Source organism: Eleutherodactylus coqui, chromosome 1 (assembly GCF_035609145.1).
Source record: "Eleutherodactylus coqui strain aEleCoq1 chromosome 1, aEleCoq1.hap1, whole genome shotgun sequence".
Taxonomy (NCBI): domain Eukaryota; kingdom Metazoa; phylum Chordata; class Amphibia; order Anura; family Eleutherodactylidae; genus Eleutherodactylus; species Eleutherodactylus coqui.
Window position 1 is genome coordinate 237399146 of NC_089837.1, and position 16806 is coordinate 237415951.

The 16806-nt window shown below is 42.3% G+C and overlaps 1 protein-coding gene across 1 annotated transcript in view; it reads right to left on the minus strand.

Moving 5' to 3' along the window:
• Positions 1 to 4579: 4579 nt before the first annotated feature.
• The window catches only part of SLC22A16 (solute carrier family 22 member 16), a 45460-nt gene continuing 33233 nt past the window's right edge, over positions 4580 to 16806 (minus strand). Inside the window, exons 3-8 of the mRNA XM_066606984.1 lie at positions 13282 to 13399; positions 11912 to 12449; positions 10913 to 11040; positions 9286 to 9395; positions 9078 to 9177; positions 4580 to 8481 (exon numbers count right to left, since the gene is read on the minus strand). Of these exons, the coding sequence (XP_066463081.1) occupies positions 8260 to 8481; positions 9078 to 9177; positions 9286 to 9395; positions 10913 to 11040; positions 11912 to 12449; positions 13282 to 13399 (1216 nt within the window). The 3' untranslated portion in view covers positions 4580 to 8259. The remainder of the gene's footprint in view (positions 8482 to 9077; positions 9178 to 9285; positions 9396 to 10912; positions 11041 to 11911; positions 12450 to 13281; positions 13400 to 16806) is intronic.

A 16806-nucleotide genomic window follows, 5' to 3' on the forward strand; every position in this document is an offset into this window, starting at 1 on the left:
TGTAATGACGCCAAGAGTTAAGGAACGTGACTTTGCAGCCTCTCATTTGCTGCAGCAGTCACCTGATTTCCTGTGACATCATCTTTCAAACAATAACCAGGACAACAGCGAGGCTACAGAGCTGGATCCTGGTAGCCGTGGAGGAGTAAGTATAGTTCCCTTTATTATTGTAATACACAGGGTCCTATTAAAGCGTGGTTGACCTGTAACCAGACAACCCTTTTAATATTTGAGTTTGTATTCCATTTTTTGTGAATGTCAATAATAGTAGGTCCAAGGGCTGAAACCTGGTCTAAAACCTTTCAAAGTACCCGATTTATCTATGTGGCAAATTTGGTGCAGATTGTGCCAGTCGTTCGGTCGAGTATAAAGAACAGATTCATTTTTTTTATATACACTCATTGTAAAAAAAATCCATCCTCTAGAAGGAGTTGTTGGAATCGAATGAAACTTTCTATGTGTGACTGTAACGTTGATTACAATATCAGAGCTCAAAGGTTAATTTATTGTGAATTGCGTTGTACAGGCATCTAGTGGATTACCCAAGTGACAAATGAGGTCCACCACAGGCAAGTAGCCTCTAAAAGCCTTTTAATAGGATAAGGGTAACATACATAGTATGTTAGGCTGAATGAAGACAATGTCCATCTAGTTCAGCCTATTTCAACCCCCTTGTTGATCCAGAGGAAGGGGAAAAAAACAAGAGGCAGAAGCCAATTAGCCCAATCGTGGGAAAAAATCCTTTCTCACTCCATATGGCAGTCAGAATAATCCCTGGATCAACCTTTGATAGTTCCTATCTAATATAAGACCCGGAACAACAACTTGCTTGTCACCTAATATCTATATCCTGTAATATTCTTCACAGCTAGTCTGAAAACCTGTGCAGGACAAAATAATCATTTAAAAAAAGCGAAAAATAAAATAAAAGGAATTTGTCCATTCTCTTGGAGTGTAGTGTGGTATCCCAGTGCAGATGTTATGGTGGTGAGAAGGGACTCCATGAGGCAGGATTTAAAGGATGAATCAGTCGAACAATTTATTGAAGAGAAGAATCTTTCATCATCTTAAAACATTTCACATTACTTTCTTACTTGAGGTAGATACACTTCTATTCAATATGCAGGAATAAAGTACAGCAAACTTCATCTGTAGGCTAGGGCAGTATGCTAAGTGAAAGGCCCAGGAATCCTTTTCTATCCTCTATGCTCTGCCATCCTGCTTTTTTCACTTTCTCTTCTGTTTCTTTAGGTATAAATCTTCTTTTCCCCTTTAGTTACTATTCTTTAATCTGTATTTGCTTAAACTGATTATTTTATCTTACAACATTTCTTTTTGTACTCACACTTTCTCATTCTCACTGCACTGTCTATCTTGAGCTGGCTTCTTCTCCTAACGTTCCATCTTCACTCCCCTCTCTCTTTTATCTGTTCTCTCTAAGCTGTGCGTGAGCCTTATCCCCCAGTCCCAGGGCAGCTATCTTTCATCTAGCTAACCGACCAATAGGGACTAGATGAGGTTTTCCAACATACATTGAGTGACAAAACAACCAAACTTTAGTCTCTTAAAAGTTATACACATCCTTTTAGGAATAACCACATTATGGAATGCACAAATTCTGTATACTCCAATATGTAAGATTTATCTTTATGAGAGTAGATTTTTCTTTATTGTGTACCAGTATTAATTAAATAGAACCCACTTCATCAGTACTAGATAGTGTTTTTTTAATGAGGACATAATAATCATTTCATTGCCAAGATATAATTGCCGCACCATTATTCAAAAGAAATAGGAGTTCGGCAAATGAGTACTTCACCAAAGTTCAAGTGAATGGGAATACCTGCAATACCATTCTCAGCTTCCGCAGAGCGTACGGGACTGTGTGCTTTCAGCATGCTGCAGCTCACTGCAGCCTTGCTGAACAGATGATTAGCGTGAGTGAGGGGCAGTGAACTTCCACTGATCAGTTATTAATGCCTTAAATGGAGGAAAGATCATCAAGATCAGAGCAGAAAACAACAGCACATATATTATGTGAATTCAGTGCAGAATTGAAGTGTTGTAAAGAAACTTAAAGGGGTTGTCCCGCGAAACAAAGTTGGGGTATACACTTCTGTATGGCCATATTAATGCACTTTGTAATGTACATTGTGCATTAATTATGAGCCATACAGAAGTTATTCACTTACCTGTTCCGTTGCTGGCGTCCCCGTCTCCATGGTGCCGTCTAATTTTCAGTGTCTAATCGCCCGATTAGACGCGCTTGCGCAGTCCGGTCTTCTCCGTGTTGAATGGGGCTGCTCGTGCTGGAGAGCTGCTCCTCGTAGCTCCGCCCCGTCACGTGTGCCGATTCCAGCCAATCAGGAGGCTGGAATCGGCAATGGACCGCACAGAAGACCTGCGGTCCACCGAGGGTGAAGATCCCGGCGGCCATCTTCGCAAGGTAGGTAAGAAGTCACCGGAGCGCGGGGATTCGGGTAAGTACTATCCTTTTTTTTTTTTCAACACATGCATCGGGTTTGTCTCGCGCCGAACGGGGGGGCTATTGAAAAAAAAAAAACCCGTTTCGGCGCGGGACAACCCCTTTAATGTCTGGGTCAATGCAAAGTGCTATAAAGAGAAATGTATATGCAATAGAAGCTTACATCAGTAACCTGTAGTTATGGATTTCAAGCTGTTGTAAAATGTATACTCCCAGCATGTGATAAAATCCACAGAATTAGAAAATGTAGTTTAAAATGCGCCTCACTAGCAGTTTAAAAATGCTTTTATAGCTAAAAAAGAGGTGGACTTACCCGGTGCCAGAAGGGTTAATCCGATGGTAAAGGAATCAACCCTTCTGCACCTGTTGTCCACGTTTGCCTTCAGCAGGTTTCTTGCTTCTCCATGTTTCCTTTTGGAGCGGCGTCCGGGGATATCCTTTCACCGTGTTTGTAAGCACGGTCTGGCTGGATAACGGAGTATAGAAATAAAAATAAAAACTATGCCGTGCCTTGGCAGAAAACCAATCTTTTTTATTCTTGTTAAAACAACGCGTTTCGACACAATTTGTGTCTTTTTCAAGTTCATACAGACATTGTCATATATGCTGCCTTATATAGTGTGCGATAACATGTATGTGGGGCTCACTTCCCAATTATCCAGGGGCGTGTTTTTTTTTTGTTTTTTTCTCAATTAGGGTGATTTATTTATCATTTGTCTATCCATGGAGCTCTCATGGAATGCATTGCGTTCCATAGTTTTTTTCATTAAACTTTATTGTTTCGATTATTTCTCCTATTCACACCATAATCCTGGTCTGATTCTAAAAACTTCCCTATAAAATTATTATATAAGATTACTATCTATTTATTTTCCTTAGAGGCCTTAGATTATGGCCTCATGTCCACGGGGAAAATCAGGCCCGCTACGGATTCTACATGGAGAATCTGCAGCGGGTCCCTCCTGCCCCGCGGACATGAGCGCTTAAAATAGGAATTTAAAAGAATTTACTCATCCGGAGCGGGCCGGGAGGGTCTTCTCTTCCTCACGGCCGGATCTTCTTTTTCGGCCGGCGGATGAACTCGTCACGCCGGCGGCACGTCGCCGGCACGTCGCCGACGTGCCGCGCGCATGCGCCGGGCACATCCGCCGAGCCGAAGCAAGAAAGATCCGGCCGTGAGGAAGAGAAGACCTTCCCGGTCCGCTCCGGATGAGTAAATTCTTTTAAATTCCTATTTTAGTTCTCCCGCGGATCCGGACGGCTTCCATAGGCTTCAATAGAAGCCCGCGGGAGACCCGCACGAAAATGGAGCATGGTCCAGATTTTTTCATGCTTCATTTTTTTTAAAATCCCTTTTATTGACCATCCGCGGGTATTTATCTACCCGCGGGTGGTCAATGCATCCCTATGGGGTGCGGATCCGCACGCGGGAGAAGAGTTAAAATCCGCTGCGGATTTTAATTCTTCTTTTGCCCGTGGACATGAGGCCTATGACAGAGAGGGACATATACAGTGATTGTGTAGGAGAATGTAATGGATATGGCATACAGAGCACTGATACCAAGAAAAGAAGAAAAAACACAAGTGAGAGTCAAAACCATCATAATCTTTACGTCTCTTTGTGCTGCCTTTACATTACTAGTTACACCTCTGCCAGAGTGTTCTAATATTAAATATAGTATGATACAATATGGTCCTAAAGTACAAAAATCTGAGATGCTGTTCACAGCCTTTTGGATCATATATTAAGCATATGCATCAGGAGGTGCACCCAACATATATGCGGACATGCCCCTAAATTTTTTGACACTCTTAGGTATACTTTTTTTCTTTTGTGTTTTTAGCTAAAAAAAGTATACCGCATGGCATGTGTCCATATTTTACAATGGAAGTCCTGTATAGGCATGCATTGAGTATATTCATTTGACACGCATGTTTTGTTTATTTTGAGCATCTAAGTTAGGCATATGCACATTTCAAATAAATATAAGAAAATAGGTCTCAATCCCATAGGTTCATGTGTGAACAGAGCTATAAAATGTCAGCGATAATGCTTAAGAAAAAGTCAGAAGACATCGTAGAGAGCAAAAGAACAACGTTGTAATAAAATATTTTATTACTACAGATAGCAGCAAGTGTATATAGGCACACGTTTGGCAGTCAAATTCCTCTGTATGGATGGTTTCACATCTGCGTTTGAACCTCTGGCCGGAGGTTTCGTCACAGGTCCGGTTCAAAATACCGGAAGCAAAAGTGCTGCATGCAGCGCTTTCTCTTTTTTTCCAAAGCCAGGCAATTAAGTGGGAAGTGGACGGACCTCATTATAGTCAATGGAGTCCATTCAGCTCTATTTCGTTGCGTCCCAAGATGGAGTCATTTGGCCACGAGGATTCCCCTTTTCTGCTCCCCGAACGGAGCAGGAAAGCGGAACCCCCAAGCGCAGAAGTGAAACCATTCTAAGGTTTCCAAATTATTTATGCAAAGTATGAAACACAATATTTGTAAAAAAAAAATGCTGAAAATTTAAAATTTTAACTTTAAAATTTTACTAGACATGCAAAATATACAGTTAAAATGGGCAGAAGATTCTCAGACCACCTATGCAGAATTCTCTACTGTAGTCTGAGACACTTCACCCTACTCTCAGGGCACAGGACCTGCAGGGGAAGATAAAGGATGGACACAGTGCTGATGCCGTCAGTGTGTGAGAGTACTGAAGCACACTATACATAGCGTAGTCTGAGAATCTGACGACCATTTTATACTTGAAGAAGAAACTACAAGTGGGACAAAATACAGTAGCAACATTGAAAAGGAGGGCACCAGGGATTTCAACTATAGATTCTGCATGTAAAGTGAAATTTTTACTGTGAACCAGATAGTCGCTTTAATTTATGATCTGTTATTTAGCTAAACTGCTAAAACTGATTGTTTTTAGTATTTGATTGTCTTAGTATATATAACTTTGAGATGCTTTGAAGACCACTTGGGTTAATATCTACTCAAAGATGGCCTGTCATGTCCTCATGGCAGCGGGCCTGGTTACACAGCATGACTCCAACAATGTATTTCTTCAGATATGTCAAGTCTTCTGGTATGACTGGGAGTTACCTGTTTTTCAGATTCCCTCACCTGGGCACCTGGTAAATAATGCATTTCACGCGGCTCCCTGACCTTCTGATTTTTTTCTTTCAGGTCTTTTTTATTTAAGATCCCTGTGTCAATGCTTCAGAAACAGCAGGCAGTACACAGCAGGAATCAGTGCCATTACCCACTACCGCCTAAAGTTTAGTTTCTAGCACAAGCTTCTACTTAGTACCAGAAGGAGAAGCCTGCATGTTCTGAGAAGAGGAACACCAGCCAGTACTGGAGGCAGATGTGTTCAGTGGGCTGAGTGACTCCTTTGTGTCTACCCCATATGGAGTAGATCATTACTGACCAGTGCAGTCCCTGGTCTATGGCATCAGTTGGAGCTATGATATGTCAGAAGGTCTTGTGTGGTAAACTTTCGTCTGTAGTCAGACGGTATGGTTAAAAACTGCAACATGGAAAATTACAGTTTTACCATGATTTGGCAAAGTTTCTTCTGCGGTTGCAGAAGACAAAATAGCATAGCATTTTGCATAGCATATTTCATCTAGGATTTTGGGACGGATCTGTGCCTAAGGCTCCCTGCACACTGGCGGAAATTGTGCAGCGGGATTTGCCGCAGAATTTCTGCCCGTGCCTGCCTGCATAGAATTGCATTGAAAAACGCAATCCTATCCACGCAGTCGCGAATTATCCACGTGAAAACACACGCGGAAAACAAATCGCGGCATGTTCTATTTCTGTGCGGGTTTCGCAAACGCTAACACAGAAATGTCAGTAGTGCCGGCTCCTCTCTGCGCATAGCAGAAACGGAGGACGCCGGGAGCGGGTGAGCTGCAGGCCTCTGCAGCGGGATCTGACCCAGCCGTCTGCAGGCGGCCTAAGGCTCTAAATTGAGTCACTGATGCAGATGTGAACAGAGCCTTACAAGTTTTTACAGGAATTTAAACTATTTTTAACCTGCAATGTCTATACAGAGGGTCGGAATATATTTATTCTTACTTTTTTCTAAAGCCAAACCCCTCAAAAGTGATTTTATAGTGATCTGTTATTAACCTGTGAAGGGCACTCCCAGGTTGACGTTTTTGGTTTCTTTCATTCATATTTCCCCCCTTCTCCCCTGCATCAGATTTGATTGACGAGTGGTGGAAGCCGCCCACACTCAATCAAATCTGACATTACTCATTGACAAAGTGGTGGGGACTTGACATATTCAGAATTCCAGAAGCCGAATCTAAAAAAAGCAAAAAACAAATGGAGGTGAATATGAACAAAGGAAACACATTGATGGAGTCAGCCTGACCATAGCTGCAAAGCTCTGTAACAGACCCTACTAACATGTGGACATGACAGACCCTTTAAGCAGTGGAGTTGTAGGTGGATATGAGAAAACTGTCCGTCATATAGATTTTTTATGAGGCAGCTCACACTCCAAAGCATGTGTTAAAGTAAACATTGTCTAATCTGCTTTTCCTAACTTGATGACCTGCATACATTTTAGACATTTGCTTGTTACAAATTTATCTATAAATTTATCTCAGTGCTATGTATTTTTGCTATTATCATCTAAACAGATAACAGCAAAAATAATTTGAACTAAAATGTTGGGAGATAAAACTAAAAATGGATTGTCTTCATAATAACAGCTTGTATATTATTGTGGCACCTATTTGATTACTAAATTATTTCAAGCAGAAATAGAATGATCCCATTAATCAGTCACAGCTATGTAAAGTAACTGTACTCAGCATCTAGCTTAGCTGTCACTGTTAGAGTGAATTCACAGACGGTGTAAGAATATGCTACATAATGTGCATCAGAAAGTTGAAGGCTACGTAGCAAATTTGGCAGTGACACATGGTGAAAGATTGCAGTATAGTGTTGGGATCTCATAATCTGATAAGAAGTCAATGCAAGACACGCTGCTACTCACAAGATGGCATGCCGTGACCTTCAGAAAACAAAAACTCTAGCAAAATTGGATTTTTTTGTGATCTGTGGGTTGCAGTCACTTCAACTAGCGATTTGCTATGTGACCCACATTGACTTTTACGAGTATTAGATTAGGAGATCACAGGGCTACACTGTAATCTTTGGCTGTGCAACCTGTGTCGTCGTGCAGCTTTAGCCTAATTCCACATCAAAAAACCCAAGCAGATTTATTGCTGTGGTTTTCGTGGTCTATTTGGCACAGATGTGTATGGCAAATTATGGTAAGGAATTTCACATATTATTGAAGTCTTGGATGAAATTCTACACCCAAAATCCGCAACAAAAGAATTTCTACACTGGAAAAATGTATATGTAAGCTCGAGCCCTGTATTTGTTGCTGTTCCCCCACCCCAGGTATAATTTGTGTACATTTCTGTAGTGTACACTACAAAACTTACAGCACATGTGAATCTACCCTTACCATAAAACAGACATGATGCTAAGGAGCTGAAAGTCCAATTTCCCTTTCATAGTCTGCTAAGACTCGCACACCATACCAGCTTTTCATTGAGATCGCTTGAGTTATTTCACAGAAATTGATGATTGTGATTTTTTTTCTGTCATATGAAAAGTTACACTCTGGCCCTGCAAAAAAAATTTCATCACAGCTGCACTTGTTCATTGAGAGCAAACATCACTGACTTGCAAGTGAAGTATTGTCCCTCAAAATGTATAGGACACAGTGAGAAGTTCTAAAATTTATGCATCAGAGATTCATCAGAGATATCTGCACCAGACGATTCTAGTTTTTCCATCATAACACCATTGGCTTCTAAAACAGATTTCCTTTTACTTTCTTCATTGGCCTCTACTTTTCCAGCATCTTCCATAGTGTTCATAAGTGGCTTTCCAAGTGTTTCCGGAAGCATAAGAGTTAAAATACCAGAAAGTAGTGCCATGATCCCAACAAGTAGCTGAGAAAACAGAAATTAAAAGTGTTACACCCTTTATTTTTGCTTAATATAACATGCAAAACAATAATAAAGAGATTACGTAAAACCAAAAAAAGAAAAACTGTCATATAATATTGATAAATCTTAAAAATAAGATTTCCAGAGTCACAGTACAAAGTCTTTTCCGGTCCAATACTCCAAGCAGAGTAGTGGTGGGCAGTAGCTGGCTTAAGTACAGTAGCTGTCGGCCAACTATAAGGCTTAAAGCCTCGATTGCAGCATGGTGGCCAGGTATGGTAGGACTGCAGTTTCCCATTGAAGTGAATGGTAGAACACTACACTACTATAGTGGGCTACTGCGTTATGTATGGCACAAAGCTACTTCCAATCAGGCGATCTGCAGTATCCAGCTGAGGTGAATGGAAGATCACTGCAATACCATAATAGCCCACTGTGCTATGGACAGTGCATAGCTACTTCAAATGAGATGATCTGCAGGAGTCCTGGGCGGTGGACCACCACTGATCTGCTACTGATAAGTTATAAATAGTATTAGACTGAAAAAGCACTTTAAATTGCAGCAGGCAAATAAAGTTTAGAAGTCTAAGAGCCTGTACCTGGGGCATGAATATCCACACATCTTTCAGGTAAACACAGAATGGAGCAACCACACTACCAAGCCGACACATCATGCTCCCACTACCAACAGCCAAGGATCTAGAAATGAAAGAAAACGAACAACTCAAAGTGGCACCTGATCAAGTGGTAAACAACATCCTAAGAGCCATCCTTTATAAGTTACACAAGCACATCAAATCCTCTTACCGTATGATTGTCGGATATAGTTCAGCAGTGTATAGGTAAATTAATCCAAATGCAATGCCTATTGAAAACTTCCCTGCCATGCTCATAATAATGGTTACAGTTTCGTAGTCCTGTAATACAACCAAATTTGTTATTCTCACAGATATATGCTAAAAGTATGGAATTCTGTAGAAAGTATAACATGGACATTGTTCTGTAAGTTTAAAAAGCCCAGTGCAGAACTGTCAGTTTTATTGTATCAGTAAGTTGCCAAAATACTCAATATCTACTACTTTGCACTTATTCTACATAATGGTGGCCAATTCCCAGAGGCGTAACTTGAAGCTTCTGGGCCCCAATGCAAAACCTGTACCAGGGCCCCCAACTATAATGCTTTATTCATAGTAATGGCTCCTGGGCCCGGGTGCAACCACATCCCCTGCATCCCCTATAGTCAGAGGCGTAACTTGAAGCTCCTGAGCCCCAATGCAAAACCTGGAACGGGGCCTGCAACTATAATGCCTTATTCATAGTACTGGGCTCCCTATATGGAGAAGAGAGGCCTTATCGGCCCCCTAAGGCTCCTGGGCCCGGGTGCAACCGCATCCCCTGCATCCTCTATAGTTACGCCCCTGCCAATTCCTTTAAGAACTTTTTTTTAGGAATGTATAGAAAAGTCCAACATGCTAAACTACTAGAATACAATATTTTTGTATTACTACAACACAATGACTGAACATTTTATATCCTATGGGTCTACAACATAGTCAGTTATGAATTTAAAGAGATAGCCAAAAGTAAAAGGAGACAATGAAAACTAAATGTAAAGGCTATAGACATTACTGAGGGAATTTGTTTTTATGTAAATGTATGCATTTTCTCAGAAAATAATTTTTGTAATAGAATTTTATTAAAAAATGTGCACCGTTTGCCTGCTGCAGCTTCTATGTATCATAGCACGTATCAAGCTGCAAAATGCTGTTGACAGTGAAGTCCACACTCCTAAGCTAATTTATTGCAAAACTTGTTTAATCACAGGTCAATTTAGAGGTCCATTCAACAGAGAAGAGAGACAGAGGGGCTATAGGCTGAGCCATCGGACTACCTCTTCAGTTGATGTGCTAGCAAACAACATTCTGCAGCTTGCTATGTACTGTATATATAGAATCTGCATAAGGCAAATAAGGCCATATTTTTAATGAAACCCTATTATAAAAATCATTGCCAGCCAAAAATACAAGTAATTACAGTATGAGGGCTTATTTAGATATCCATATATCGGTTGGGTTTTCACACCCGGCCAATATACGCTGTCCCTCTCTGCAGGGGGAGGAGGCAGGCCGGGAGCAGTGCTCTGAGCTCCTGCCCCCTCTCCATCCCTCACCACAATTTGCAATTGGAGGGGCGGGGCAGGGGTGGAACTTAGCTATGCCCCCGTCCCGCCCCTCCCATTGCCACATGCTGCTGAAATCCAACCCACCTTGTGGTGGCCAATGGCCAGAAAATTTTACCAGTAAAAGGGCAGTGACAAAATCTTTTTTCCATTGGCCCCTATAGGTGGGCAAGGTTTAGGCTGCATAAAATATGAATCAAACAGGTCTTTCATTAGTGGAAAATATAATACTGTAGGGAAGGGTAATATGTTTACCTCTGGAATGACCATAATCACAACACAAATGACAGTACTGAGTAAAAGGAATGGAGCCAGTGTATTCCTTCTGCCAAGTTTGTCCATGCAGATACAGCAGACGATATATGATGGAATCTCCACAGCACCTACAAAAGAATTCTCTGCAATTACTTAATTTCTCAGTTGACTATATCTAAATAATAAACATATTAGGATTTAAGCTCCACATACACATTACACTTTAGTCATGTAAAAAAAAGGACACCGTTATTGTTTTAAAGTGTCTTAAGAAATCAGTAGATAAAATCTATGCTGTGGTTTTGACATGTTGCTCAAACTTAAAACTCTATTTTCCAACATAGGAACTTCAGAATATAGGTCTAAAATAGTGTTCACACCGCAGCTCTGTTCTGCGCACCAGGTCTGGGTTAACAATCTGCAGTCAGTCCGATTATGGGACGTCACAGCTGCTGCAGTCAGATATCTCAGAGCTTAAATGCGATGGTCTAGGATTGACTGCAGCAGCCTGTGAAGTCCTGCACATAGTCTGCTGCAGGCTGTCAACACCGCAATATAGTCGGAGGATGTGGCACTGGAACTGCGATGGAGCCAGGAGAAGCAAGTAGAAGATTGTTTATTTTATACATGGGGGCATGATTTTTTTAAGTTTAACTTGAATAACCCTTTTAAAGTAATAGAACCCCCTATAAATAATAACAAGGTCCCCTGTGCCCCTCTCTATTCAAATAAATGGCTACTTGAAGTTCATGCAACCCGACAGGCAGTGTGTGTAGGCAGCGCTGCTTTTTAATAAAACAAGTGTGTTTTTACTATTCTACTGCCCGATGTGAGGTACCTGATTACAACCCTGAACCCTTTTGCCACTGCTTAAGATAAGCTAACTTGTCACAGAAAGTCAAGTTAAGCCTTGCTGCATCTGTACATACAGCAGTATATAACTTGATTGTGTGTATTTGAATATGCTTCATCTCTATCACAAGCTGATAATATTAATACCTGTAAGAAAAAGGTTTAAATATTCATTTCCTCCCAAGTTCACAGAGTTTAAAGCAAATACATAGTATCCCAAGCTTCCAGTAAACCAGATGAGCCACACAGAAATGGTCCTTCTTGTGAAAGTGCAGTTGTGAAACAAGTCAAGTACATTGTGTTTTTTGGCAGGCAGGGGATCCTTTCCAGTGCGCTCGCTGTCCTCCTCCACAGGGCATAAGTCTGACAATGTGCATTTAGTGCTCACTTTGTTCCACTTTTGTATTGTTGCTATTACACTTTCTACTTTTTTGCGCTTTCCCTGGGAATGCAGCCAGAATGGAGTCTCAGGAAGCATCCAGCAGCATAGGATGAATGGTAGGGTGAGGAGAGACAGAATGATTTGATATATCCACCAGGCACGAACAAGGTAACCAACAAGAGCCACAACCATAACTCCAACAGCAAAGAAAGCATGAATGTGCATTGAGGCCCAGGTGCGAGCTTTGATCCCTACATATTCTGTCACATAAACAAACACCACAACCAGGTATCCACTGGAGGCCTGAAAAGACAAGAGAGCGTGATCATTATTGTATAGAGGTAATATATACAATCAATTCTTTCAGAAATACAAAAAATTTAATAAGTGCATAAACATATCAAACAAATCTTATTTGTCAGATTAAGGCCACTCTCACACATGCTGACCGCAAAGCGCAGGTTCCTGCCTCACACAGTGGGTTTTGGCACAGCTCATCATTGATGAGGTGAACTAAACACGGAAAATAGAGCAGACAGCCATCGATGGCTTCCATTGACTTCAATGCAAGCCGTCTGTGCGAGTCCCGCGTGAAAATGGAGCATGCTGCGATTTTTCCTGCGCAAATGAAAATTGCAGTTGATTTCCGCTTGTGGGCATGAAAAATCACTTTGCCATAGCATGCTATGGAGGGCAATTGCTGCGGAATCCAGGGGCAGATGCCCACCCCGGATTCCGCAGCAAAAATCCTCCCATGTGCGTGAGACCTAAATCTAGATTTTTGTTGCACCATGTTGATGGAAGGATCAGAATTTGGCAAAAGCAGCATCAAAGTACCTTACCCCATAGGTTTCGAGTGTTTAGGCTAGTAGAGGTGGAGTAATGGTGTGGGGAGTGGTTTTTTTAGCATGATGAACTGCTGTTGTTCTAAAGACGTCCAATATGCTACTATTCAGTCTTTATAGATTGACAAACTAATGATAAATTGAGATCCATTTGCACCAACCTTCCATATAATTTGTATTTAAAATCTCTAGCAAAACGTACATCATCTAAAACATTTTGGACTCTAATTACCTAGGTTTTTATTTGTAGAACTTGGTATACTGTAACATATAATAAAAAGGAAACACACCATAGCCAGGAGAAAACGGACAATGACAAAGCTGTAGTAGTTGAAGGTAAATGCCACAGCAACACCAAATATAAACTGGCATGAGCTTGTAATCCACATTATTGGTCGTCTTCCCACTCTGTAGACAATGAGAAAAACAAGTACTTCAGCATTACAGAAACACAATGCACAATTATTAATATTGGCCATCATCATCTCAGATGGCAGCTCGGACTTGTTCAAATCAGTGTTTTTCTTTTCATTTAAAGGGGTTGTCCCGCGAAAGCAAGTGGGTCTATACACTTCTGTATGGCCATATTAATGCACTTTGTAATGTACATTGTGCATTAATTATGAGCCATACAGAAGTTATTCACTTACCTGTTCCGTTGCTAGCGTCCTCGTCTCCATGGAGCCGTCTAATTTCAGCGTCTAATCGCCCGATTAGACGCGCTTGCGCAGTCCGGTCTCCCTTCTGAATGGGGCCGCTCGTGCCGGAGAGCTGCTCCTCGTAGCTCCGCCCCGTCACGTGTGCCGATTCCAGCCAATCAGGAGGCTGGAATCGGCAATGGAACGCACAGAGCCCACGGTGCACCATGGGAGAAGACCTGCGGTCCACCGTGGGTGAAGATCCCGGCGGCCATCTTCGCAAGGTGAGTAAGAAGTCACCGGAGCGCGGGGATTCGGGTAAGTACTATCCGGTTTTTTTTTTAACCCCTGCATCGGGTTTTTCTCGCGCCGAACGGGGGGGCTATTGAAGAAAAAAAAACCCGTTTCGGCGCGGGACAACCCCTTTAAGACAGGATAAACTAATCTTTAAGTTATTATCTATTAAAAGATATCATATCTGCAAGATTATATTGTTGTTCTTAGTGAGACCAATGACATTTTGCTTTCAGTTTTTAAAGCAACCCTCTGGTTTTGGGACAAAATTCTGGAAAGGTGGAAGAGTATCTTACCTGCACTTTTTTTTCTCTCCCTGCCCCTCCGTTCTGCCAATTTCAGTTCCGTTTTTCAGGCTGCCCTGCAGCTAAATCCCCTTGATATCAGTGGTGAGCAAAATGGAACAATTTTTATATTTTTTACATTTTGCTGCCCCTCTGACTGAGCAGCAGAATGGGAAACAAGAACGAGCACTTACTTGTACGTAGTTTACTGCGGTTCACACTGGCTTACCCCCTTAATGCTACATAACATAAGTTTATGTCCTGGGCACCAGGTATTTAGCGCAAAGGGAAGTAAACTTATGTCCTGTGTTTAAAGTGTCACTACGGTGGCAATCACAGCTAATATAGTTAGCAGCCTATCGCTACTTCCTCCTAGGGAACCAATCACAGTGGTCTTGTCTCAGCAATCTCTGTGATTGGTCAGTCAGTACTGACACGTCACACATCTTCTGTGCGCAATAACTTTTTTATTTTTCCTTGACATAGTTGTATGAGGGCTCACTTTTTTGCGGGACGTCCTGTAGTTTGCGTTGGTACTATTTTGGAATACATATGACTTTTTGATCGCTTTTTATTGCATTTTTTCTTGGAGACAGTGTGACCAAAAAAGTGCATTTCTGGTGTTCTTTAATTTTTTCTTCTGACGACATTCAAGTTGTGGGGTAAATAATGTGTTACTTTGATAGATTGGACTTTTACGGACGCAGCGATACTAAAAATGTATTTTGGTTTTATTATTTAGAATCTTATTATAAATATGGCAAAAGGGGGGGGTGATTTAAACTTGTATTACTTTTTTTTTTTGCAATTAGTAAAATGGTATTGATCTTGTTTTTACTTTCAGAAGGCCCCCGGCTGCTTTGACGCCCGCACAGCTCCATGTGATCTAATCATGTGGGGCTGTACGGGACCCCCGAAAATCGTTCAGGTGATTTAAAGGAACATTTGAGGGATTGACAGCCCCGATGAGCCACGTGAGATGTATGCAGGGAGGTCACCCTGTGATCCTAAAAACACTATAAGGCTGTCACTAAGGGTGCGTTCAGACGAGCGTGTTTTGGTGCGTGCATACGCACGCACAAAAACACACTTGTATTTACAACACTGCATTCCCTATGGTGTGTGCACATGTCCGTACTTTGCAGGTGCGTGCCTGCAAAGATAGGACATGCGTGCACCATAGGGAATGCACGCATTGTTTTCAATGGATCCGCGGCTGCTACCCTCGGCTCCATTGAAAACAATGACATGCTGGCTCCCTGCATTCCTTTTCAGGGAAGGACTTTACATATAAGCCCTTCCCTGAAAAAGAAAGGTTTTAGTGTAAAAAAAAAAAATGCAGGCATTCTCTTCAATGGAGCCGTTTCTGCTGCCGGCGGCTCCATTGAAGACAATGGTCTGTTACACACCTGAATTGTTTTTCAGGCAAGGGCTTTACATATAAGCCCTTCCCTGGAAATCAATTAAAAGTGATTTAAAAAACAAAAAAAATAGATACTCACCTCCCTTCAGCTGCCCGGGCACAGCCGCGTCTTCTCCTGCTGTCCCCTGCACTGTGGTGCTGATCTAGTGCTCAGCCAATCACAGGCAACTCTCCCCGAATGAATGACAGGTGAGAGTTGCCTGTGATTGGCTGACCTCAGCCTATTACATACAACTCTTTCAGCAGGCGGGGATTTTAAATCCCCGCCTGCTGATAGATCAGCAGTTCAGCACCACAGTGCAGGGACAGCAGGAGAAGACGCGGCTGTGCCCCAGCAGCTAAAGGGAGGTGAGTACCTTTTTTTAAATTTTTTTTTACTATTTTAAAGGGCTTTTCAGGGAAGGGCTTATGAAGCCCTTCCCTGCAAAGCCACTGACAGCTGCCGGGGCTCAGCGGGGACTTCTGCCGCTGTCCCCGGCTCTGTAGCGCTGCTGAGCTATCAGCAGCCGGGGATTTAAAATCCCCTCCTGCTGGTAGCTCTGATTGTGATTGGCTGAAGCAATTCAGCCAACCACAATCAGAGCTACCAGCAGGCGGGGATTTTAAGTCCCCGGCTGCTAATAGCTCAGAACTACAGAGCCGGGGACAGAGCTAGAAGTCGCGGCGGAGCCCCGGCAGCTGAAGGGAGGTGAGAATTGGTTTTTTTTTTATTTTTTGCACTATTTTAAATGGCTTTTCAGGGAAGGGCTTATGAAGCCCTTCCCTGAAAAGCCATTGACAGGATGCCGGCAGCAGGATTCTCTACCGCAGCTGTCATGTGTGACAGCTGCGGTTGAGAATTGAAGAATTCATTTTGCTGCATCTGCCACAGAGGGAATTCTCTTAACTAGCGGGGCTGAAGGATACATCGGCCGCATGCGGCAGATGTGTTCTTCATGCCCGCGGGGGTCACAGCAGCGGCGGACAGGTAAGTTTTTTTAAATTCTTTTTTGTTTTGCACTAAAATGTTTCTTTTTCAAGGAAGGGCTTATATGTAAAGCCTTCCCTGGAAAAGAATGCAGGGGACCGGCAGAGCATTGTTTTCAATGGAGCCGCCGGCAGCAGCCGCGGCTCCATTGACAACAAGCACACAGCTGTGTTCACGCGTGCTTTTGCTCGTACCTAGGTGCGGACGTA